Source organism: Notolepis coatsorum (genome assembly GCF_963971535.1).
Source record: "Notolepis coatsorum genome assembly, chromosome: 8".
NCBI classification, from domain to species: Eukaryota; Metazoa; Chordata; class Actinopteri; order Aulopiformes; family Paralepididae; genus Notolepis; species Notolepis coatsorum.
This window is the reverse complement of record NC_140172.1, coordinates 44,319,235-44,343,827: the sequence shown is the minus strand read 5'-3', so window position 1 is coordinate 44,343,827 and position 24,593 is coordinate 44,319,235. Positions and strand designations below refer to the sequence as shown.

Here is a 24,593-nt window from a genome sequence, read left to right as displayed (position 1 = left end):
TGGCTCTCTTGTACTTACAGTATAGAGAAGGCGCTTTACTACAGAGTAAAATGAGCCCAGTCAGCTCTGTACATATTATCAGGCCAGAGATATGGACTTTAAACTACTGCACATGCTCCAACTTCCTGCTTTACAAAGGACTACACTGAGGCAAAAAATGGCAGGCGTCAGACAATGCCGGTCAAAGGTTTCCACTCCTACCAAACACACAGGAGGAGAGGAGGGCTGGTCACAAGGTCATTGTTTTTAATAGTGCCCCCCCCGACCCCCCTCATTGACGCACTTGGTCCCCTGGGTCCAAACCTCTCCACCTCTGTCAGGAACCTCGGGGTCATCTTCGACAGCAATTTTAAATTTGACAAACAGGTCAGCACCGTAGTCAAAAACAGTTTTGACCACCTTAGACTCCTGGCGAAGACGAAGGCATACCTCTCCCAAAGTAACCTAGAGACGGTGATACATGCCTTTGTCACCACTCGCCTCGACTACTGCAATGCCCTTTACACGGGCATCGACAAATCCTTGCTTCGCCGCCTACAACTGGTGCAGAACGCAGCCGCGCGCCTCCTCACCAAAACAAAAAAACATGAACATATCAGCCCAGTTTTGGCCTCGCTCCACTGGCTGCCTGTCCGCTTTAGGATCGATTTTAAATTAGCCCTAAATGTTTTTAAATCACTAAATGGCACGGCTCCTCCCTATCTGTCCGAACTCCTGCACCGCCACACCCCCCACGATCCCTCAGATCAGCTGACCAGCTGCTACTGGTGGTGCCTAGAACTAGGCTCAAGACTAGGGGAGACAGAGCTTTCTCCACCGCAGCGCCTAGACTGTGAAACAGCCTCCCCCTCAGCGTACGGACCGCCCAGACCGTGCAGGCTTTTAAATCACTTTTAAAAACCTACCTGTTCTCCTTGGCCTTCCCCCCCCACTTAATCACCACTAGACCCCTGGCCCTTCTATCCTCTTTGTTTTACTGTGTCCTACCTGTTTTTATTACTTTCATTGCTTTACTATGTTTTTAATCTTATATCTTGCATCATATTATTTTGTTTTTATTACTTTCATTGCTTTATTATGTTTTTAATCTTATATCTTGCATCACATTATTTTGTTTTTATCAACCTGCCTGTGAAGCACTTTGGTGCCAGCTGCCGCTGCCTGGAAATGTGCTATATAAATAAAATTGACTTGACAAAGTTTAGTGAGGGTAGAGATACATGTCATTATGATATCTCTTTTTTTATTAAATTTTTTTATCCTCTTTTTCTCCAATTTTTTCTGTTTTCTCCCCATCCAATTTAGTCGTTGTGCCAATTCCCCCCCTCCCCTACCTGGTTGTTGTGCGCATGTTCTCCCACTGGTCGGTACAAGGGAACACTGAAGTCATCCGCACGCTTCCTCCGACACGTGCGGCGACAGCCAGTGCCTCTTTTTTCACCTGGCAGCGAGGACTCTCATTGGTGAAGTGTAACACGTGGGTGGTCACGCTGCCTTCATCAAGTCCTGCCTCCGCTGAGCAAGCGCCCAGACCTGACCTGTAGGCGTCGCTGTCCACAACACCAGATCCCCACCCGTGACTTCCCTCCCCCTAACCCAGCCAAACGGATTAGTATAGCGATCAGCCCAAGCCAGAGGCAATGCTGACTCCGGGAGTCGAGACCGCAACCTCTTGCATTGGTGACAAGCGCAATCTCCGCTACGCCACCTCATTATTATATCTCTGAGCCAAGATGGCTTTGGCCACATATAGATAATGAATCAGCTGGTTAATTAGTTGAATGTTGCTTTGCGGTCGGATTTCCCTTTAAAGACAAAAGAAAAAGCATAGGGGAATGAGCACTGGTATGAAGGAAAGGCTAATTGTCAAGGCTCGGAGCTAAAAATATCAAGAGATTTTCAGGTGATGTATCATATTCACGTTTTAAGCTATTTGGATTTTATTCACACCTACAAATACAGTATGAGCTGTAGAAAATGTGTTTTTAATTTAAATTCTAAATGGACAAATGGTTTAGGGTTCAACTGCTAAACCTTCCTTTTAAAAGAGTGCAATTTGTATGTGAGAGACTTACCCATCTCCATCCAAATGTATCAGCGTGTCACTCCATAAGGGTAAAACCATCCCTACTGAAATGGAGCTGTAGAGACATGAGGAAAAAACAGTCAACTCAATATGATATATAAGATATTCTCAATGTTGCAATAGACAGCTACTCTCAATGTCAAATGACATACACATACTGAAAAATATGCAGTAGAGTATTTTTGTTCCCTGATCATTTGGTCAAGAACACACACATTTTAATATCTTTAAATTTTTAGTTCACATTTTAGACAGAATTCCTTGAACACAAACAATAATATGCAAACAAATCTTGAAATCTCAAAAGGCCAATTACCACACATATAGAGCAGAATTCTGGCTTGGACATGCCTGCCACCTGCAGCCCTCTCACAACTAATCTATGGATATTATTACCCAGGCTTCCAAATATAAACACCAGCTATTTACATTTGTACCCAAGCTGTGTAATAGCATCCTTGAGCAGTTGGTACTTTAAAACCTTGGTAAGAAATGCCTCTTCCAGACTGTAATCAAAAGTACAATCTACGGGGCGCCTGAGTGGCGCACCGCATACAGCACTACGGTGCAACACGGCCGACCCGGGTTCGACTCCCGGACCCGGTGATCTTTGCCGAATGTCTATCTCCCATTCCTCCTCTCTCTCTCTCTCTCTCTCTCTCTCTCTACCAGACTGCCCGGTAGCAAAAACAAGTAACATTTAAAAGTACAATCTACTTCTAAAATGGTGACCTCTCTACTGACAACAACTACAACAACCACAGCTGGTGTATTAGACAGACACACACACACTCTCTCTCTCTCCTACCTACACACACACACACTCTCTCTCTCTATCTCTCTCTCTCCTACCTACATACACACTCTCTCTCTCCTACCTATCTATAGGGCTGAAGTCCATGCCCAGCACCACGCTCTCCTCTGTGTCCTGTCGACCGTTGGTGGAGACCACCACCATGTAGCGAGTGCCCTGAGGATGAACGCTCTCCAACCGCACCGCCTAGACCAGGAAGGAGAAGAGGGAGGAGACTTCAGGAGGATGCATCATGTGAGGGGTGGAGTTAATGTGAATTTGTGTGTGTGTGTGTGTGTGTGTGTGTGTGTGTGTGTGTGTGTGTGTGTGTGTGTGTGTGTGTGTGTGTGTGTGTGTGTGTGTGTGAGATGTGTGTGTGTGTGTGTGTGTGTGTGTGTGTGTGTGTGTGTGTGTGTGTGTGTGTGTGTGTGTGTGTGTGTGTGTGTGTGTGTGTGTTTAAGTGCTCTGTGTTGAAAAGTAGGTAGCCAGGCCATGTAGTGGAGACAGTGCTTTGTATCCCCCTTTTAAATGTCCTTAAGACCATGTTGAACCTCTGAAATATTAATATCATGTATGTATGCATGTATGTATGTATGTATGTATGTATGTATGTATGTATGTATGTATGTATGTATGTATGTATGTATGTATGTATGTATGTATGTATGTATATAACTTAATCTGTGGATTAAAGAAAACTATTCACAATGTATGAGTTGTGTGTGTTAGGGCTGACGATTCAAAGCTTTGAATGCTGTCATGGTAGTAGATCAAAATCACTATGCACCACTCCAAAAGATATGCCTACGTCAGCATTAGAAATAGCTTGTAGAAATAATAAACCAACATTGTTTTTGAACATCAGTTCTTCTCAGTCAAGGGCGTCATAAGAACCTTCAGAAAACCTACTGACACACTCATTTATCCATTGCATTGAAACTTTCATATGAGAAGCATCAAGCTTTGGGATTATTCGACGATAACTACTACTGAAGCTTCAATGCCCAAAAATGGTGTGTATACTATAGTGTGTGTGTGTGTGTGCGTGTGTGTGTGTGTGTGTGTGTCAGGGTTTCCGTTAGAAAAAATTGTTGCCGGCCTCAGTGTCCGGTAGATTTCAATCTACCGGTCAAATGAGAGAAATTCCGGTCAGAGTTTATTGAGCTTAAAAACAATTGATAGGCAAAAGAATGACAACAAAACAAAAGAATGACATCATCAAGGCATGTAGATTTATAATATTTTTACTTAAAACTAGGCTAATTTAGCGTATAAAGTCATTATATTCCAAATAAAATAAGTCCCGAGACTCGTACTGATGCCGACTTTAAATCAAATAGGTGTCTGTGGGCAGTCGCCCGACATTAATAAACAACAGTCTGTTATAATCACATTTTTATGAGCTAATGAATTCCGTTATATTGGACATTTGTATTAATTATATCAAGCGAAGAACTGAGAAATTTGGCAGAGAGAGACGGCAACATTATCGTGGGTTTGCGTGACGACTCTCTCTCTCTCCACCTCCCAATGACTTATTTGCGAGAGTATGTCGATGCAGAGCAGCAGATTCAGCTGTTATTGGCTCTTTTCTGGGGACCGCACAGCAGCGCCCCCCACCCAACATTGAATTGAAAATGGCTGAATTGGAGTACTGCTGGAGTACTGCATTGTGCTGCTGCTGCTCCGGCTCTGCAGCTTCACAAAAGTTCACACACCCAGCACCAAGCTCTCGCTGACAACGTCTTTGTCATTATTAGAAGCAACGATGAAACAAATGTAATGATTGTTTCGTTCATCGCATAGGCTATTTAATTTTAGCCTATTTTAATACAATTCAAATAATCAAATTGTGCTTAGACTCAGGGAATTATTTTCACCGGACATTAAGACCGGAGAGATTAAATGTCGGACTTCAACAGATTTTGCCGGTCAAATACCGGTAATTACCGGCTAACGGAAACGCTGGTGTGTGTGTGTGTGTGTGTGTGTGTGTGTGTGTGTGTGTGTGTGTGTGTGTGTGTGTGTGTGTGTGTGTGTGTGTGTACACCCACCAGTTTGATGTTATCCTCTGGTCGGAGGACAGTGAACATGGTTTGCAGGTGCTGCTGGAGATCTCCTGGTAGCATGAGAGGGGATGGAAGTCACATTTATGCTGTTTTCATCAATAAGTAAACAGTCCAGTTATTTTCAACCTAGACACGTATTCTTTACCATCTAACCAATCAATTCTGACAAAAACCTGAATGGATCATCTTATAAGGAGCTCAAATTAATTTGCTCTGTAGGGAACAGATGCAACAAAGAATGCGAATTCCAGGTCCAAAATATTTTTTATCTATCAATTTATTTTTCTTTCATGCCATGACGCCATGGTGACACGTCTTTAGTTAGGCAAATTTTCAGAGCATCCCACACTTCAATCGTGAGCATTAGGAATGAGAAATGTATGCATGAAACAAGAGAGGTGCAAACACAAAATTATTGAACCACTGCACGCCGTCAACAACAACACTTGATTTGTTATACTAAAAAAGTGTCTTTGCACACCTGTGTGTTTTGGACGGGTTCATTGGAGGGGAACAGTCCCAAACACTGTCCGTCTTCGTCTAGATTAAATTAAATTACGTGGGACGACCAAAACAGAGTACTTAATAAAACTGAGGTGAAGGTGGTGTGCAGAAGACTTTTCTCTTTTGTGACGTTTTACAGAAACCATCCCTGTGGTACAAGGGTTTCAGCGTTAGAAAGGACATAGTTGGTAGGGCGGCTACGTGGCGTATTGGGCAAGGCGCTCGCCACGAAATGCTGGAGACGCTGGGCTTGTCAGTTCGAGCCCAGCGCTCCACATTTGCTTTCAGTTTAGCTGGTCGTCCGTACTAATACACATTGGCCAATTTGGCCGTATTAGGGGGTGGGAAACTGATGGGTGGGGATCGGGCGTTGTGGACAGCGACTCCTACAGGTCGGTTGGTGCGCCTGCGCAGTAGAATCAGGAAGTGTCGGGGGCAGCGTGAGCCTCCCACGCGTTACTCCTCGCCACTGAGAGATCGAGCTGCGCAGGTGAAAAGATGCGACTGCTGTTACCTCAAGTACCGGAGGGGACTTGTGCTATGTATGACTTAGTCCACATTGCAGCCGGCTTGTGGGAGGCAAGAAACAGCGTCCGTGACAGGGGAGGGTTGAATTGGATGATACGAAATTGGGATGGGAGAAAATATAGAAAATGGGAGAAAAAGTGGATAAAAAAAAAAGAAAGGACATAGTTGGCTGCTTTTGAGGATGTGTTGTGACTGATGTGTGTGACTGCCCTGATGGACTGTATTGGAGCCCAGCAGAGCTGCAGTCAACTCAACACCAGCCTAAAAACACAACTTGCCTGATCGGTGTGACACCAGATGACAGGAAAATAGGGTCTTGGTTGAAAATAACCAGAATCATTCGTTAACCACAAGATGGACTGAAAAACGTCCTTCTATATTATACTCCCATCTTGAGTCATGTGGAGCGTCGACCTGTAGGCGTTCAGAGTGAGTTCCTCGTGTGGATTCCTAGTCCTACTCACCTGCATGTTTGCTGCGTAGATGTGAGAAGCGAGAGGCGGCAGAAGTGGGGGAGCCATTTCCTCGAGGCAAGAAAAGGGCAGCGCCTTTAACTGTCAGGAAACTCTCGCTGATACTGAGAAGAAAAATAATAGAAAAAAGCACAGAGAGAAAGATAGAAGGAAAGGAGAGGGAAGAGAAAAGAGGGATAATGACATCAAACAGTCTGGAACAACTAGAATTAACATTCATGCAGCAGAGTTAAAGCCCCCAAACCTGATTGCTGGAGCTCCGTGAACGACACCACAAGCTTTAGAATATCAACAACACAGGTTTTTTGACACAATGGTTGCCTCCCCTCCCCGACCCTGCCAATGTTCAGTCTGGCATCGATTGAATTACCACAGAGTATCAAAGAAATGCTGTGGTATCGAATGACACCGCGTGTCAGTGGGCCAATAAGCATGTTTGTTCCAAGATATAACATTTTGTTCTGTTCCAACCACAATCCAAAATCATCCAAAATTTAACAAAGCCTCCAAGTGGCTCACACAGCACATGCGACGCACATAACTCAGCAAAGTAAGGTATAGGAAAAAGCATCGTTTTGGTATCGGTATGGAATCCAGGTATCGGTATGGAATCCAGGTATCGGTATTGGCATCGGTATTGAACATTTTCAAACAACACCCACCCAGCCCTACCTGTGAGGTTTCTTAAGACTACAAACGTCTGCAAAATGTTGAGTTCAAGGGGCTTTTTTGCACAGGAAGCTTCTCAGTATTTCATTATGGCTGATTAATGTATTCCTCTGTTTTGTTATACAGCACAGATAACATCCTATACAAACAAGACTGGACTAAGAGACATACATGGTGTACAAAGACACACACACACACCTGGCTCCAATAATGGGGTGGCTTAACTGTACTGGACATGGTCATAAAATGAAGCAGGGGAGAGAGAGAAGGAAGTGGAGACTAGTGTGTGTGTGTGTGTGTGTGTGTGTGTGTGTGTGTGTGTGTGTGTGTGTGTGTGTGTGTGTGTGTGTGTGTGTGTGTGTGTGTGTGTGTGAGAGAGAGGTCTCAACAGGGGGTCATGAAAACAATGTCAACAGGACTGCACTGCACCCATCTCACCCTCCATAAAGGCTGCTCTCTCCAACAAACAGGCCTACTGTTGTACTATAGTTCCTACCTCTCTATATCCTCAGCAATTACAACCTTAGCCATGGCCAGGCGGCAGACCCCAGACCACTTCCACCCTCATAGCAGTACTGACTGACGTGGAACTGCTAATACTGCTGCTAACTACACACAACATTAGGTATACAATGACATTTTAAATTGGCTTGGTTTTTGTGAGGTATTTTCCTCTAAGGTTAAATTAACTGAAGTTGTCATACGAGAGGATTCATGCCAACAAGTCCCACCACACACAGACAAGGCATTCTGACCTTGGAAGAAGAGAGAGAGACAGAGACAGAGAGTCCATTAGAATGTTAGGGTGACGGTGTGAAGAGACGGCTGACACCACCAGTGACACCTGACTGCCTCTGCCCATATTTGTCACTCTGTGTGCTTGGGAGGAGATAAATATAGGCTGACGAAGGCCCTTATCGGCGCACAGGCAGGGAGACAAGAGAGGGTTGCATTCTGTCACCTTCTCCTTAATGTACAAGAGTGAGAGGAGAGGAGAGGAGAGGAGAGGAGAGGAGAGGAGAGGAGAGGAGAGGAGAGGAGAGGAGAGGAGAGGAGAGGAGAGGAGAGGAGAGGAGAGGAGAGGAGAGGAGAGGACAGAGGAGGGCCGCGTGTTGAGAAAGTTGTATAGGGGAAGAGAGATGATGGACATTAACAGCATTAAGACAGCAGCAACACGTGTCGGTACACAAAGCATGAAAAGCCAAAAACATGTCGCTCGCATGATTGATTTACTTTCTCTACAGTCCTGTAGACATGCAGCCACAGCTGATTCAAATGAACACAGTTATAAGGTAAAAATAAAATCTTGAACAAAAGTCATGTTTTACGCAGTGTAGACCTATATAATTTGATATCATATTCCCTTCCCTATGGAGAGCTCAAGTTTAAAATGCGACCACCAGGGGGCGACATGGTGACTTTCCCTCCCCATAGGACTTGGACTTTGGCCTCTCTTCTTGGCTGCATACACAGTCACACCACACATTAACACAGAACGGCTAGTGAAAAATATACAGTCAACTGTGAACCACTAAAACGCTCAGTGCTCACAGTGTATTTATAGTGTAATTGCTCGTATAGACTAGGAAGTATTCCCAATAACTCCCAAATTCCTACAGCATTCCATGTACCGTGTAATGATTGCTTATATACGTCTAAATACTATTTAGGTCATACAAATATGATGTGTGTAGCTTTAAAAAAAAAAATTATATATATATATATTTAAAAATGTTTTGCTCTACCGGCAGATTAACAGACACATCCTCTCGATTCACAAACGGTTGTAACTAATTTCCGGGGTACGGAAGGCGTGTCTGTCTCCCATTAGGCCCCCAGGTACACAGAGCGGACTAGCTCCATCTCTTCAGTGAGGCGGCGGATGAGTCAAGCATCCGGCAGACTGGGTATTTCAGAAGGAACAAAAGCCACACTGCCCCGCCGCTGTTCTCATATCCTTCCTGTTGTGTCATCAAGGGAAAACCACACAGCCTGCTCACACCAGAACACTGTTTACATAGAAGCTCTTACCAGTTGAAAGAAAGATAATACCCATACCAAACCAAGGAGAAAAAAAACACAATCAATCTCCAATTAAAGGTGCTGTAAGTGGTATTTTCTTTGTTAAAATACATGGTCTACATTTTTAAATAATAGCTCTACACTCTGACAGCCATCCCTGGTATAGATTGTCTGGTCAGTAACATAGGTCTCCCAGTCCCTCCGCTCTGCAGTAAACAGAAAATACATGTTATGGTATCCAATCAGGAGTGACAACTCCACACTGCAAAAATGGTCTGACAAAATAAGAAATAAAAACAAAGGTGTACTTGCAAATTTGGCTTAGGAAGATTTCTTGAAATAAGTCAAAACATCTAGGGTACTCTCTCCTGACTGGATAAAGTAGGAAGGGATACCAGAACAACTATTTTCTGTTTACTGCAGAGGGGAGGGACTGGGAGACCCATGTTATTGACCAAACACTCTATATCAGTGATGGCTGTCGGAATGTAGAGCTATTTAACACTTATTTAAACAAAATAAATACCACGTATACCACCTTTAAGTTAAGACATTTTGTGGTGCTGTGATTTGATTAGATTTGTTTAAGTAACCAAATGATAATCAAATGAAGATAGATATGCTAACCCTATGGAACTATGTTGTGAGCTTTTATGCCATCTCAGAATTCTATCTTGATCATCATCTCAATATCAAAACGTGCAGCACAGTCACTGTATTGTCAATACATTTCAAACTTACAGATGATCTATCTTTTCTGGAGGTATTAAGTGTTCGGTCAAGTAGGGGCCCCTCGTCTTCACACTGCAGCCGGTGCAGAAGCAGCGGGCTGTGGAGCTGCGTGGTGGGGTCACAACCCCAGGAGTCATCGCAGCGCTTTCCAGATGGAACTCGGATGTATTAAGATGCTGCTGATGGACTGGTGTAATAAATAATGCTGCCACTCCAGGCTGGTGGTAGACTCTCACTCCAAACTGGTAGGCTGTATCACTCCGTGCACGCGCGTCTGCTCACAAAACTTTCCCATGAAGAACGCATCACTGCTCCAGACTGGCCATCTCAAAAGTTGGGGACGAGAATACCTCCCGGGACGCACTTATTAATAAATAGGCTACTCGCTCCAATAATAAACGTACGTCCAACGGACCTACACACGACATACTTTGAACAGCAGTTTCAGAATGACATGCATTTAATAAAAAGCAAGCGCTCACTACTGGAACATGTTACGATTACACTGGTTGATCATCTTTTAATAAACGCTAGTCCAGATGTGTCCTGCTGTGAGGAGAAAGGGGGAGGAGACCGCGCGCACAGAGCAGCGTTCCCCTAGCGATAATAAAACATGGCCGTCCCCTAATGCTGACAGACACTGATCTGAGGTCGGGTCTCTGACGTTTGTCTCCGCCGCTAGAGGGCAGGTTTGAAGACCGAAAATGGATCCTAGATCAGTAGCCTGACAAATGTCTGCCTCGCGCATCGGCTCCTCGACACCTGACGCGGCGCGGCAACAACACAAACACAACGACGGTTGGGAAACCGGTCACCCGACAACACCTCTGACCGACCAGGGGAGAAACACGAGGTTGTTTGATTTCTCGTGTTTGTTTACAACATGTACGTTAGATTATACGTTACTTGGAAACGGGATACATACGCTCACACACACACACACCAGACACCAGTACACCTGCTTGATCATTCACACGACAACATATTATGTTGATTGATTTGGTTGATTGAAAACTTTATTTAACAGATTGCAGAATGGGTACAGTACCATACAGCTCAATACACACAATTGTTAAGGGGATGCAGACCAGAGAAAGACTTTCGTCTTGTTTACATCAGGGTCCCCCATTTTCAATTCATCATAATGTGTATAATGTTCTTATTATACCTAATACCTCCAAGGATATTAGCTACCAAAATCTGCAGATGTGTTTGTTTTTATGTTTCCCAATAGAGTAGTGTGCTCTCTACACCTGCCTGTCGAGCTTATTTTCATCTAACTAGTGTCCCAACTTCCTGACTTTCACACACATCATGTGTAGGTAAATAATACTATGCTTGGAGCAACTGCGCACGTGTGGTGGGTTATCCTCCGTCTCCTTGGTTTCATCTTACATTCAAACCGTCTAATGACAGCCAACCAGCGACTGTTGTGTCGTACCTAACAGCAACCATGTCACCACACACACAGTCACCGTGGCGAACACCACATGAGCAACATAGCTACATCCAAGGCCCCCAGGTACAGGTACACATAAATGTTGGGCTGGGAGTCGGGACGTATACAGAATATTAAGGTATATCGGATACCGGATCTCCTAACTCTAACAGGAGCACTCATTCAAGGGTACTACTATATGCTTGCACCTTATGGTACCAAAGCAGCTCAAAGGCACTAAAAACAAGATTACAAACATCACAAAACAAACTGGTCATCTTCTGGCCGCCTCAGACCTACTCCTATCCAAGCTCCGGGAGGGTCATCAAAGAGAAGTCGCCTATTCTCAGTCCTTGCCCCACAATGGTGGAATGAACTACCCACCCCAGTTAGGACAGCCGAAACACGTCCAATCTTTCGCCGTCGACTAAAGACGCACTTCTTCAACCATTATCTGAATTAAAAAAAAAATAAAAAAATCTAACCCTAACTAACCATACTGTCATGCACTTGTCCTAATAAACTAACCTACACTGTAGCACTCAACACTTTGATGAACATTGTTACTCAGCTGATAGAGTTGTGCTCTTCCTGATGGCTTGTCGTACAGAACTTGTAAGTCGCTTTGGATAAAAGCGTCAGCTAAATGACTAAATGTAAATGTAAAATGTAAATGGTCAGACTACTGCTTGACCTTACTCCTAAAACCCACCTCACCCCTGCCCACTTTGACAACCTAGGATGGCTTAGAGTAGACGACAGAGTACAGCAACTTGCAATGGGCCTGGTCTACAAGATACACTACACCACTAAGGTACCCCCATGTTACGTACATGTCGAAAAATACTTCCCGACCCAAAGGTCAATGAATACCATGACCACAACACCAGAGGGAGTTCCACAAATCATGTCCAACCCAGATTCGGCTCAAACAAGGGACTAAACACGTTTCGCAATTATGCCACAACAATGTGGAACGCCCTACCCACAGCCGTAAAATAATGTGAATCCCTACCCACCTTCAAAACCGCTCTAAAAAAGCACCTATGGGACGCCGCAATTCGAAATTGGCCCCGGTAAATGTCCAAGCCCAACCCCCCCAATGTACAGTTTCCTCCCCCCCAAATGTATATTCTCTTTTAGAAACTCTGTAAATAAACAGTACTGTATATTTGTATATTGTATGTCATAAATGTCTGGATGTAACAGTAGTACTGTATATCTGTATGTCGTGTATGTCATAAATGTTATGAATTGAAAATGGGGGACCCTGATGTAAACAAGACGAAAGTCTTTCTCTGGTCTGCATCCCCTTAACACTTTGAATGCCCAACCCGAGTTTTCTTAGCGATCTGAATTCATATTTCATCAACCAAGTCTACCGTTGGAAAATCAGCCACCCCAGGCGCTCAGATGTGAAAAAAGGCGCCCCCTATCGTCTCCCAGATGGTAATTCACCCTTTTGGATTGGACTCAATGAAAATGAATGAGAAAAAAAAACGGACTCCACATTTTACTTCTCACTCATGTAACCGGGGTCGATCAGCTTCATGCTGGACCCTCAGAGCAGCGGGGATTATGTGTTTTTACAGTATACGCGTGGAATCAATAAAAGGATTGATTTTTTCGAATGGCAATCAGGAATTGGAATAAACCATTTGGATACCATCTGATCTCAGGTAAGGAATCTATGTTACCAGTCTTAGGATAATCAGACCCGTTTTCACGGAGATATAAGCTTTTCCCCTAGAATGTGATATGGCTGTTTGACTGTAAGAGCAATCAGGAACTGAGAGAATCGATTTTCAGCGCGCGGCGCCAGCGTGCACACGTACACATATACTATCGATAATCTAGCGTTTATTTGGAAACGATTCATAAATAGGCCGACAAATGACAACGTTCTAGAATATTACAGTACGGGGCGATTATCATGGAATCCTCTTTTTTTTCGTGAAAACGAGGGGTTTTCTAAATGCTATGAAACGGAAATGAACGATAAAAAAACAATCCGCTTCGACAATGTTGACTGGAAATAGGTAATTGATAATGCAACGGGCAGATTAGACACATAATTTAAAACAGAGATTAGGCTATATTAATGCTAACATTGAAGTGGATGTGGGCATTCAAGCACTAAATGTGCGCCCCCTGCTGGGCATTCAAAGTGTTAACAATTGTGTGTGTATTGAGCTGTACTGTATTGTACCCATTCTGCAATCTGTTAATACAATTTTCAAGAGGATGCAGACCAGAGAAAGACTTTCATCTTGTTTACATCAGGGTCCCCCATTTTCAATTCATCATAAGGCAAGAGTTTTCCACCGACACTTCGAGGGGTTCTGTTTCCCGGGGGTCGGAGGTGACCCAGGATGTAAACAGACATGGCGGCGACCAGGGGTGCAGTCGTAATATGGGCGAAGGCCAAACGCCCGCGCAAGCGCGCTCCCGCGCACGCGCATACATGTTCCCTCTGTTGCGCACAAAACAGATGATACACCTTGTCTCATCCTTCCAGTGAAGTCGGGAGATCATTATTATCACTTATTAGATAAGTGGCGCGACGAGTCATTTTATCACCTAGACTTTGCATAATAATAGGATGCGCGCACTTCGGCCTCAGTGACGAATAGGGATGGGTACCGAATTCGGTACTTTTGAGGTACCGAACCGAAACACGTCGGTACTACCGAGTATCGAATCAAGTGAGAAACCGAAATTTTTTTTAAAAAAAAAATAAAAAAAAATATTTTTTATTATTTTTTTTTTTTACTTTTTTTTTTTACTTTTTTTTTCTCCATGTCAACGTTCACACGCACAATATATGCTTACCTAGGATTTGACTTGATTCAACAACAAAGCAGTCAGAGCAATGACAAGCCGAAAACTGTCGAAATTGTAGTTATTTGAAGTTTGGATTTTCTTTTTTTACGACTGAGGTAGGTAAATTAAATTTCTTGAGACTAAAGTACCGAAAAAAGGTACCGTTGGGTACCGGTATCGATTCACAGGTACCGGTACCGGTATCGGTTCAAATGTGAAAGGTACCCATCCCTAGTGACGAAGGCCAAACGCCGTTTGACCGCGTTTGCCCAGCACTGCACCCCTGGCGGCGACCATGGTGGCACGATGGCGAGCTCGACAGCGAAGATGGCGAAAGACCTGGGGTGCCACTGTGGGGGTTGGCCAATGACATTGTCCTCTCTCTTCACCAAGACACAGCAGTGTCCTCCCTCTTCACCAAGACACAGCAGAGTGTCCTCTCTCTTCACCAAGACACAGCAGAGTGTCCTCTCTCTTCACCAAGACACAGCAGAGTGTCCTCCCTCTTCACCAAGACACAGCAGAGTGTCCTCTCTCTTCACCAAGACACAGCAGAGTGTCCTCCCTCTTCACCAAGACACAGCAGAGTGTCCTCCCTCATCACCAAGACACAGCAGAGTGTCCTCTCTCTTCACCAAGACACAGCAGTGTCCTCCCTCTTCACCAAGACACAGCAGTGTCCTCTCTCTTCACCAAGACACAGCAGTGTCCTCTCTCTTCACCAAGACACAGCAGAGTGTCCTCCCTCTTCACCAAGACACAGCAGAGTGTCCTCCCTCTTCACCAAGACACAGCAGAGTGTCCTCCCTCTTCACCAAGACACAGCAGTGTCCTCTCTCTTCACCAAGACACAGCAGAGTGTCCTCTCTCTTCACCAAGACACAGCAGAGTGTCCTCCCTCTTCACCAAGACACAGCAGTGTCCTCCCTCTTCACCAAGACACAGCAGTGTCCTCTCTCTTCACCAAGACACAGCAGTGTCCTCTCTCTTCACCAAGACACAGCAGAGTGTCCTCCCTCTTCACCAAGACACAGCAGAGTGTCCTCCCTCTTCACCAAGACACAGCAGAGTGTCCTCCCTCTTCACCAAGACACAGCAGTGTCCTCTCTCTTCACCAAGACACAGCAGAGTGTCCTCTCTCTTCACCAAGACACAGCAGAGTGTCCTCTCTCTTCACCAAGACACAGCAGAGTGTCCTCTCTCTTCACCAAGACACAGCAGAGTGTCCTCTCTCTTCACCAAGACACAGCAGAGTGTCCTCTCTCTTCACCAAGACACAGCAGAGTGTCCTCTCTCTTCACCAAGACACAGCAGTGTCCTCCCTCTTCACCAAGACACAGCAGAGTGTCCTCCCTCTTCACCAAGACACAGCAGTGTCCTCCCTCTTCACCAAGACACAGCAGTGTCCTCTCTCTTCACCAAGACACAGCAGAGTGTCCTCTCTCTTCACCAAGACACAGCAGAGTGTCCTCTCTCTTCACCAAGACACAGCAGAGTGTCCTCTCTCTTCACCAAGACACAGCAGAGTGTCCTCCCTCTTCACCAAGACACAGCAGAGTGTCCTCCCTCATCACCAAGACACAGCAGTGTCCTCCCTCTTCACCAAGACACAGCAGAGTGTCCTCTCTCTTCACCAAGACACAGCAGAGTGTCCTCCCTCTTCACCAAGACACAGCAGAGTGTCCTCTCTCTTCACCAAGACACAGCAGTGTCCTCGTCGTCAGTCACCAATATTCTGATGGTTGTTGATGTTTGGGGACATTGGGTGTGGTGGGAGTGGTAGTGGGTGTAGGTTTCTTGGGTTTCAGCCCGGGGGGGGAGGTTGAGATTTGGGTACTGGGGAAATTGAATACTGTGTGTTTAGCAGGTATTGGGGGAGGGATTTGGCGGAAGACGCTACATTATTATACCTCCAAGGATATTAGCTACCAAAATCTGCAGAGATGTTTGTTTTTATGTTTCCCAATAGAGTAGTGTGCTGCTCTCTAGACCTCTTTTTAGCTTCTTTTCAAAGATAACTAGTGTCCTAACTTCCTGACTTTCACACACATCATGTGCAGGTAAATAATACTGTGCTTGGAGAAACGGCACTCAGGTTTTCAGCAGTGTGCGGTGGGTTATCCGTCTCCTTGGCTTCATCTCCTTTTTCTGCGATTTGATATGCGGACATTCAAACCGTCCAATGACAGCCAACCAGCGACTGTTGTGTTGTACCTAACAGCAACCATGTCACCACACACACCGTCACCGTGGCGATCACCACATAAACAACATAGCTACATCCAAGGCCCCCCGGTACAGGTACACACACATAAGTGTTGGGCTGGGAGTCTGGATGTATACAGAATATTAAGGTATATCAAGGTATAATATCCTCATGGATCCATGCAAAGATATGGATTTTCACTATACCATGGTAAAATATATACAAATCATAAGAATTATACAGTATATGTATTTTAAGTTAATCTAAAAGAAATGTCCTTGCAACAGTATTGTTAATACTTTGGGATACAAAGCACTCATTTGCACTGGAAAAAGAGAATATCGTCAAATATCGCAACTTATACCGTGAAAAAAACATTGTGATATATTTTGACCATATATTACCCAGCTCTACACACAGACACACACATCTGGCCTGTTGATTAGCATCAAGCCTAATCATCTGAGTGTTGTATGCATCATGTATCGCAGGAAGTGAATAGGATAATTTACAGTCTAATCAACCCGGCCTGTAGTAGTAGGACAGACTGGCTGCCGTTTGTTCTGAATGGATTCAACAGCATTAGAGGAATGTGTGAGTGAGTGAAAAATATTATTATAGGGTCACACTCAGACAGAAGGATAACGACCAGAGAAAGATGCACACTTGACAACAAGACTACGGTGCTTTCTATTTGGCCAACAAATCTCCATAAGTCCTTCTTCCCCTTTCCTTCATTCGTTCCCTCTCCCTCCTCTGTAGACAGAGGTGTCTGAAGGTCCTCCGTTGATGATGTCACCATTCTCCACTTACGCAGACAGACGCACTACATCACTCCAGTGGCGTTCCTGTTTGACTAAATGTCATTACCTGTTGCAGTAATGAGGCTCTGCTGCATCCATTAACCCAGTGCTTCCCAGACTGTGGGGCACACCCTTCTTGGGGGCCCAGAGACATTAAAGGACCATCTTATCTATCTTACTGGTGCAGACTACCAGCATTGGTACCAGACTACCAGCATTGGTACCAGACTACCAGCATTGGTACCAGACTACCAGAATTGGTACACCAGCATTGGTACCAGACTACCAGCATTGGTACCAGACTACCAGCATTGGTACCAGACTACCAGAATTGGTACATACTACCAGCATTGGTACCAGACTACCAGCATTGGTACCAGACTACCAGCATTGGTACAGAGTACTACCAGCATTGGTGCAAACTGCCAGAGCTGTGTTGATATAAAAACCAAAAACAAGAAAGTATGACAACAAGGCATCATCTCTCCTTTCTTTGGCTTCACATTGAGGTTTGTGCGATTTTGCCTTCAAAATAAAAGTGTAAGAATGTTTGGTTATTAAAATATAAAGCATTTCTCTATGAGGCCCAATACGGGCACATCAGAACACTAGGAGGAACCTCATGTTTAATGTTTGAATGAAAAGACACCAGTAGAAAAAATATATACAAAATATTGTGTGGTATTTTATTTATTCATTTTATTTGGTTTGATGTTCGTTCCAATCATTTGACTTGGTCGTTCGTTTGATTGGATGTCGTTGTTTTAGCTCCTGCCCCTTACCGATGTTTTTTTTATTTCCGTGTCAAACATCTTGTTCTTTTGAGTAATATTGATTATGGTCAAGATATAATAAGACATTTAAAATGCTGCCAAAGGATCCTATTGATCCTTTAACCTCTATGGCAGATGACCCCACTGGCGCCAGAATGGTGGCTGAGCATGAAACCAGTGACTGAGTCCATGATGCAGTGGAATTGAGACACTGCTATTGATTTTTCTACCTAAGAAGCTCTGCCTGCCTCTGTACAAGGTCCATATATGGGTTTTCTTGTTTGTAAGCACAGTAGCACACTGTGCTTTCTCTGTACAAGGCTCCATATATGGGTTTCCTATTTGTAAACACACTGTGCTCCAGCCAATCAGCAATACAGCTGAAACAAGTGACTGATTTGTCCCCGATCTGCCACGCTAAAAACGTTGTTCCAAACAAAAATGACTGGATGTTATTTAGCCAAAAACAGCATGGCTGTGGCACTTATATTATAGCATGTTTGGGCATGGATTGATTTGATTGATTGTGTCTCTCCATTAATATATTAATCGGTCGGTTTTGGTCTTAGTTGATTTGTTAGTCGATTAGTATTTTCTTTATTTTTATGCTGAATGGTATCCTGAAAGATTATGAGCACATCTCTGGTAGGTCGGTATTAAATCTAAAGGGGCCCTTCTGCGTGGTTGTGTATGGGAAACACAATTTTACAGATTTGTCAATTAAATCAACCAATCGATCAACGTCAACAAAATCTGTGACTATTAGTCGACTAAGAATTTCTCTAGTAAAAGACACAGTCACCTTCAGCTGGCAACAGTCCAGAGTGTAACTTGTATACCAAGGAGTGTGATGAAATACTTCGGATGGTATAATCTTCTTTCATAAACATGTTTAGTATTTCAGAACAAGCCACAGTGTACAGTAGGATTAGAGGGGATATGATTATGAAATGATCACAGCCTTCAACACGATACAGTCAAAAACAATACAATGGAAATGATATCAGTCAACTAAATTCAGTATACCATGGTGTAATTTAATGCCCTTCCAAAACGATTCCCACGTCCATGAAAGTACACATGCATACATATTATACACACACATATACACACACACAAACACGGCTCCACCTTGTGAATATTGATTTCACTCCCAGCTGCACAAATACAGACGGTTCTCTCATACGATAACACAGAGCTCCAATGACCACAGACCGACACAGAGACACCAATCTGACCCGAGATCAGCAGAACAAGTCCACTGACCCACATATCCACCACTGCCTCAGACGGAGCCCGCTGCTCTCTAGTGGACAGAGGACGAACTGCGGGTTATAAGCGGTACATTGAGTGGTTTACATTACAAGTTCAGACGGACTTGTTAGTGAGGGCCAATTAAAATAAAGCGGGTGGAAAACGAGCTACTGCAGATAGAGTTCACAGGATTCATAATTTATCTAAAAAAATAAATAAACAGCAGCCGGCAGGAAACTGTTATGTGATAGCTGAAGAGCTGGAATTAGTGGCAACTGTGATTGTCTGGAACTGGATAGACCTGATTTCCAACGCCACAGCTCACTGCCCGCAGCAACCAGAGCCAGCAAGGAACTGTGACGTAAAAAAAATTAAATAACACTGTGCAATGTCATAACAAATTACACGCATGCGGCTTTATACCATTCTGATTCCATCATATTTTGGTTTTGTGATGTGCGTGTGTGTTGTGATGACATGTCATAATTATTACGATGACATCAAGGTTTTTGGAAAGTTTTTGGAATGCTTTCTCCTAATTCAAACCCTACAGCTTTCCAGTGGGCCAGCGGTAGCGATTGTGACATTGTTGTTAGAACGTTCAGTTCTCCAAATTCTATCCGCCCCACGTGTGAGCTCCTACACGTGACGAGGGCTAAGAGAATCTCCGGCCATCTCTAGAGATACGACGTGTGTGCAGTTTGAGCGAGACAGAAGGGTGCGCTCGGTGCCACGGCAGAGGCTCATCTCTTACCTCCTGGGCTGAGAGCGGCGGTCATCCTCCCCACTGCCAGACTCCTGAAGAGGGGAGAGAAGAAGGCATCAGGCTGGTTGACGTCAGAGAAGAGAATGCTACTAAAAAACAACAACGACAATAAGAGATAATCCCATCTTAAAATAGATGCTTCGCTTAAAGTTGAACGTTTAGACTTTTTGGCCAGAAAATTTACCATCAGCGTTTTGGTCAGTTACTTATAAATAAAAAGGTAGCCAAATGACTATCCTAACGCTGCTAGCATTAGATATTGACTTTCTATTAATTTAACAAAGTAACAAACTATTATTACTTTCTACGGAGAGTAATCACTGAGAGTTACACGTTACATTACTGTTCAGTTAACATTCTATACAAGATGTTTTTAGTTTTTTTCAACAAGGCCCATTGTCACCCTGAATTTAATCACATACTGTATTTGACTAGTTAAATGTTGTAATTTTTATAAACAGAGTCAAATGAACATGTGTATTTCTACAACAAAGAGATTAGCATATGTGAGGTGTGTGACATCATAGCTGCCATCTTCCTTTGATCTGAGCTTTACAGCAACCAAACAGGATACAAGGTATTGTACAACATGGGGGCTACAGCTGACATTCCAACGTGTGTCGGCCTATAGTCTAACAGTTATGTAACACACCTCTACAGGTAGAAATTACTCAAGTTTATGCTATGTGCAAAAGTTACACAAAAAATGATAAATAACCTAATACAATACTAACCAGAGTGCGTTTCTATTACTTACTAAGTAATGTAATGTTTCATAATGCATAGGTACAATAATACGTTACACCCAACAATGACCTCCATATGAGGTAGTGACCTATCAGGCCCGGCTTATCAACTCAGCTGCCCCGAGGACACAGAGTAAAGCCACGTCGTTTATCTTCCAATTCTCCTTTCACTTGCATTGATTTTAAAGGAACACAGCAACATTTTGGGAAGATAGATACATACCAGTTTCCTTTCTGTGCGTTCAGTAGAAAGCTATTTGGCTGCACGTTAGCCTAGCTTAGCACAATGAATGGAAGCAGACATGACCGGTTAGCCTTCGGGAGAGGTGTTAGTTGGACAATGCCCAGGCTAACCGGTCATGTCCGCTTCCATTCATTGTGCTAAGCTAGGCTAACATGCAGCCAGATTTCGTTCTACTTTCTACTGAACGAGAAACTGGTATCTATCTCCTTGTCTCTCTCTGGAGAAGAAGATAAGCAAATGTCACCAAATGTTGGCGTGTTCCTTTAAGGATCTGGTCTAAATGTCAAATGGCTAATAATAATACATCTGAACACGCAACACTATGGTCTCTGGAGGACAGGGACGGCTTTACTTTGGTCTACGGTTTGTTGCTGTTCATAGCAAAGTCGATCTGGACTGACTGTATTCCCACTAACGATTCACTCCCACAAACACATTTCCTAAACTGACACAATGACACATTGTTCGTCGTCTTCCATGCTACACAGCACGCTCTGCTGCTCCACTGTCTGTGTATCTTGCCCTCCCACCACAAGCAGCCTAACCTAAGAACCTGCAGGAAGCAGTTCAACCTAAACACAAAAAGAATGATTAGGGTCAAGGACCATGTCACTGTAGGTTTTAAGTGTTGGAAGAAAGTAAGATATTTACAAAGGCTATAGATCTATATTCTTAGTCTTTAAGCTATAGTCTTTAAATAAATAATAATTTAATAATAATAAAGGCTGACTGTCCATGCACTCACATTGAAGAACTTAGAAGCATGCCTGCTCAAAAGCGTACCAGCCTGGGTTCTACCGTCAACATATCCATTCAGCCATACTCCTAGGCCTATGATCGACTCCAAATTAAATAACACACACACACATCCATTGGGACTACAGAATACAGAGTTAGTGTATTTATGCACACATGCTCAAGGCAAGCAGCATCCAAAACAACATCTAGTGACTGTGAGCAGCCAGCTCTCATACAACGACAGGCAATATAGACCTGAGCTGAGTAACATCTAACCACAGAGCAGGGCAGCAGGTGATATAGTGTGACCTGAGCTGAGTGACATCTAACCACAGAGCAGTGCAGCAGGTGATATAGTGTGACCTGAGCTGAGTGACATGTAACCACAGAGCAGGGCAGCAGGTGATATAGTGTGACCTGAGCTGAGTGACATGTAACCACAGAGCAGGGCAGCAGGTGATATAGTGTGACCTGAGCTGAGTGACATGTAACCACAGAGCAGGGCAGCAGGTGATAGTGTGACCTGAGCTGAGTGACATCTAACCACAGAGCAGGGCAGCAGGTGATATAGTGTGACCGTCCTGAGCTGAGTGACATCTAACCACAGAGCAGGGCAGCAGGTGATATAGTGTGACCTGAGCTGAGTGACATCTAACCACAGAGCAGGGCATCAGGTGATATAGTGTGACCTGAGCTGAGTGACATCTAACCACAGAGCAGGGCAGCAGGTGATATAGTGTGACCTGAGCTGAGTGACATCTAACCACAGAGCAGGGCAGCAGGTGATATAGTGTGACCTGAGCTGAGTGACATGTAACCACAGAGCAGGGCAGCAGGTGATATAGTGTGACCTGAGCTGAGTGACATGTAACCACAGAGCAGGGCAGCAGGTGATATAGTGTGACCTGAGCTGAGTGATATCTAACCACAGAGCAGGGCAGCAGGTGATATAGTGTGACCGTCCTGAGCTGAGTGACATCTAACCACAGAGCAGGGCAGCAGGTGATATAGTGTGACCTGAGCTGAGTGACATCTAACCACAGAGCAGGGCAGCAGGTGATATAGTGTGACCTGAGCTGAGTGACATGTAACCACAGAGCAGGGCAGCAGGTGATATAGTGTGACCTGAGCTGAGTGACATCTAACCACAGAGCAGGGCAGCAGGTGATATAGTGTGACCTGAGCTGAGTGACATCTAACCACAGAGCAGGGCAGCAGGTGATATAGTGTGACCTGAGCTGAGTGACATGTAACCACAGAGCAGGGCATCAGGTGATATAGTGTGACCTGAGCTGAGTGACATCTAACCACAGAGCAGGGCAGCAGGTGATATAGTGTGACCTGAGCTGAGTGACATGTAACCACAGAGCAGGGCAGCAGGTGATATAGTGTGACCTGAGCGGAGTGACATGTAACCACAGATCAGGGCGGTAGAGGAGGAAACAGCAGAGTTCAGTCTACACACTCAATTTGCTCACTCTCTCCAGGAACATGACCTGTTTGTTTTTAAGGCGTGGCTGACCAGAGAGAGATAAATTAAACTCACAAGCACACACACAGAGATACAGATACACACACAGAAGAGAGAGAGAAAGAGGAGAATCTGTTAGAAAAATTGTCAATTTGACCCCATGAATCATGACTTTTTACTCCTCATTATGTACAATTGCTTTTGACACTTATTTCCCTGTGGGAGGATATTTCAGCATTTAAATGTGACAGAATGAAAGACAAACAAGAATGATGAATGGCAACATCTCAATATCAGAGAGTACTGGAGGAATGAGAATCACAATGTTATTGTACTGTTGTAATATTAGGCTATTATATCCTATAGGGAGCTCTTCGGTGATTTCCACCCTCTACCCATCACTAGGGATAGCTCCTGTGTGGCACTGGAACTTATTCCAGAATCCAGCGGCACTGCTGGGTTTTTTAACTCACGCACTGTATTCAGTCGGGGGTCGTCCGTAGTGATGTTCTTTAAAGGTATATCTGTGGTCCATTACCTTGCTATTAAATTACTACTATATATTTTTTAGCTTTTTTCATCTTTCCCCCTATTCCCCAATTTAGTCGTTATGCCGATTCCCTGATGGTCGATGCGCTGCCCAACTGTTGGTCCAGGGAGGGTGTAGACTACCACATGTCTCCTCCGATACACGTGGAGTCGCCAGCCGCTTCTTTTCACCTGACATCTAGGAGTTTCACTGGGAGAGCATAACATGTGCGTACACAACTGGCCAAGCCAGAGGTACCACTGCCGGGAATTGAACCTGGGTCTCTGCGGTGTTAGGCGAGTGCATAGACCTCTACACTACCCAGCCACCCCACTACTATCCTTTCTATTGTTGTGGAGTAAGCATGCCTTTGATGTAATGGTCTACACAATATTAACTTCTGTGGCTGCCGAGGACGAGATACGGCACGTCCGTACTTCCTGCCTGGTGACGTTGGACCGGCTCGTCACCACTGACCTTTCACTTTGAAAACGTCACCAGGCAGGAAATAGGGACATGTCATATCTCGTATTACATCAAAAGTGCTTACTACACACAACAATAAAAAGACGGTAGTAATTTAATAGCGAGGTAATCGACCACAGATATACCCTGGCCTAAAGGACAACACCACGGACAAGTGGCGCTGGAATCACGCAGGGGATGCACTAGGGCTAGATATCAGCACTGATTACCTCATTTGATTTTGTCACAAGGTAATTCGATTTGATTTCAGTTAAATTCCTTTCAATTCCATATTGATTAAATGATGCCGCTTCAGGGGGCCAGCACGTGCCACTGTTGTTAAAAGATGTAATAGAAGCCTTGCATGTAATGTTTGTGTAGTTATCTGTCTTCCGGAAGACGTGTCCGGCCCATGGTGACATTAACGTGTGTTGTCGGGCCTTACAAATAGATTTGATTTG

General features: G+C 44.3%; 1 protein-coding gene across 1 annotated transcript in view; it reads right to left on the bottom strand.

Annotated features, from left to right (window-relative positions):
- Positions 1-24,593, bottom strand: part of ssh2b (slingshot protein phosphatase 2b) — a 52,060-nt gene that overhangs the window by 20,265 nt on the left and 7,202 nt on the right. Inside the window, exons 2-6 of the mRNA XM_084320748.1 lie at positions 19,928-19,971; positions 6,445-6,557; positions 4,934-4,998; positions 2,965-3,086; positions 2,076-2,141 (exon numbers count right to left, since the gene is read on the bottom strand). Of these exons, the coding sequence (XP_084176874.1) occupies positions 2,076-2,141; positions 2,965-3,086; positions 4,934-4,998; positions 6,445-6,557; positions 19,928-19,971 (410 nt within the window). The remainder of the gene's footprint in view (positions 1-2,075; positions 2,142-2,964; positions 3,087-4,933; positions 4,999-6,444; positions 6,558-19,927; positions 19,972-24,593) is intronic.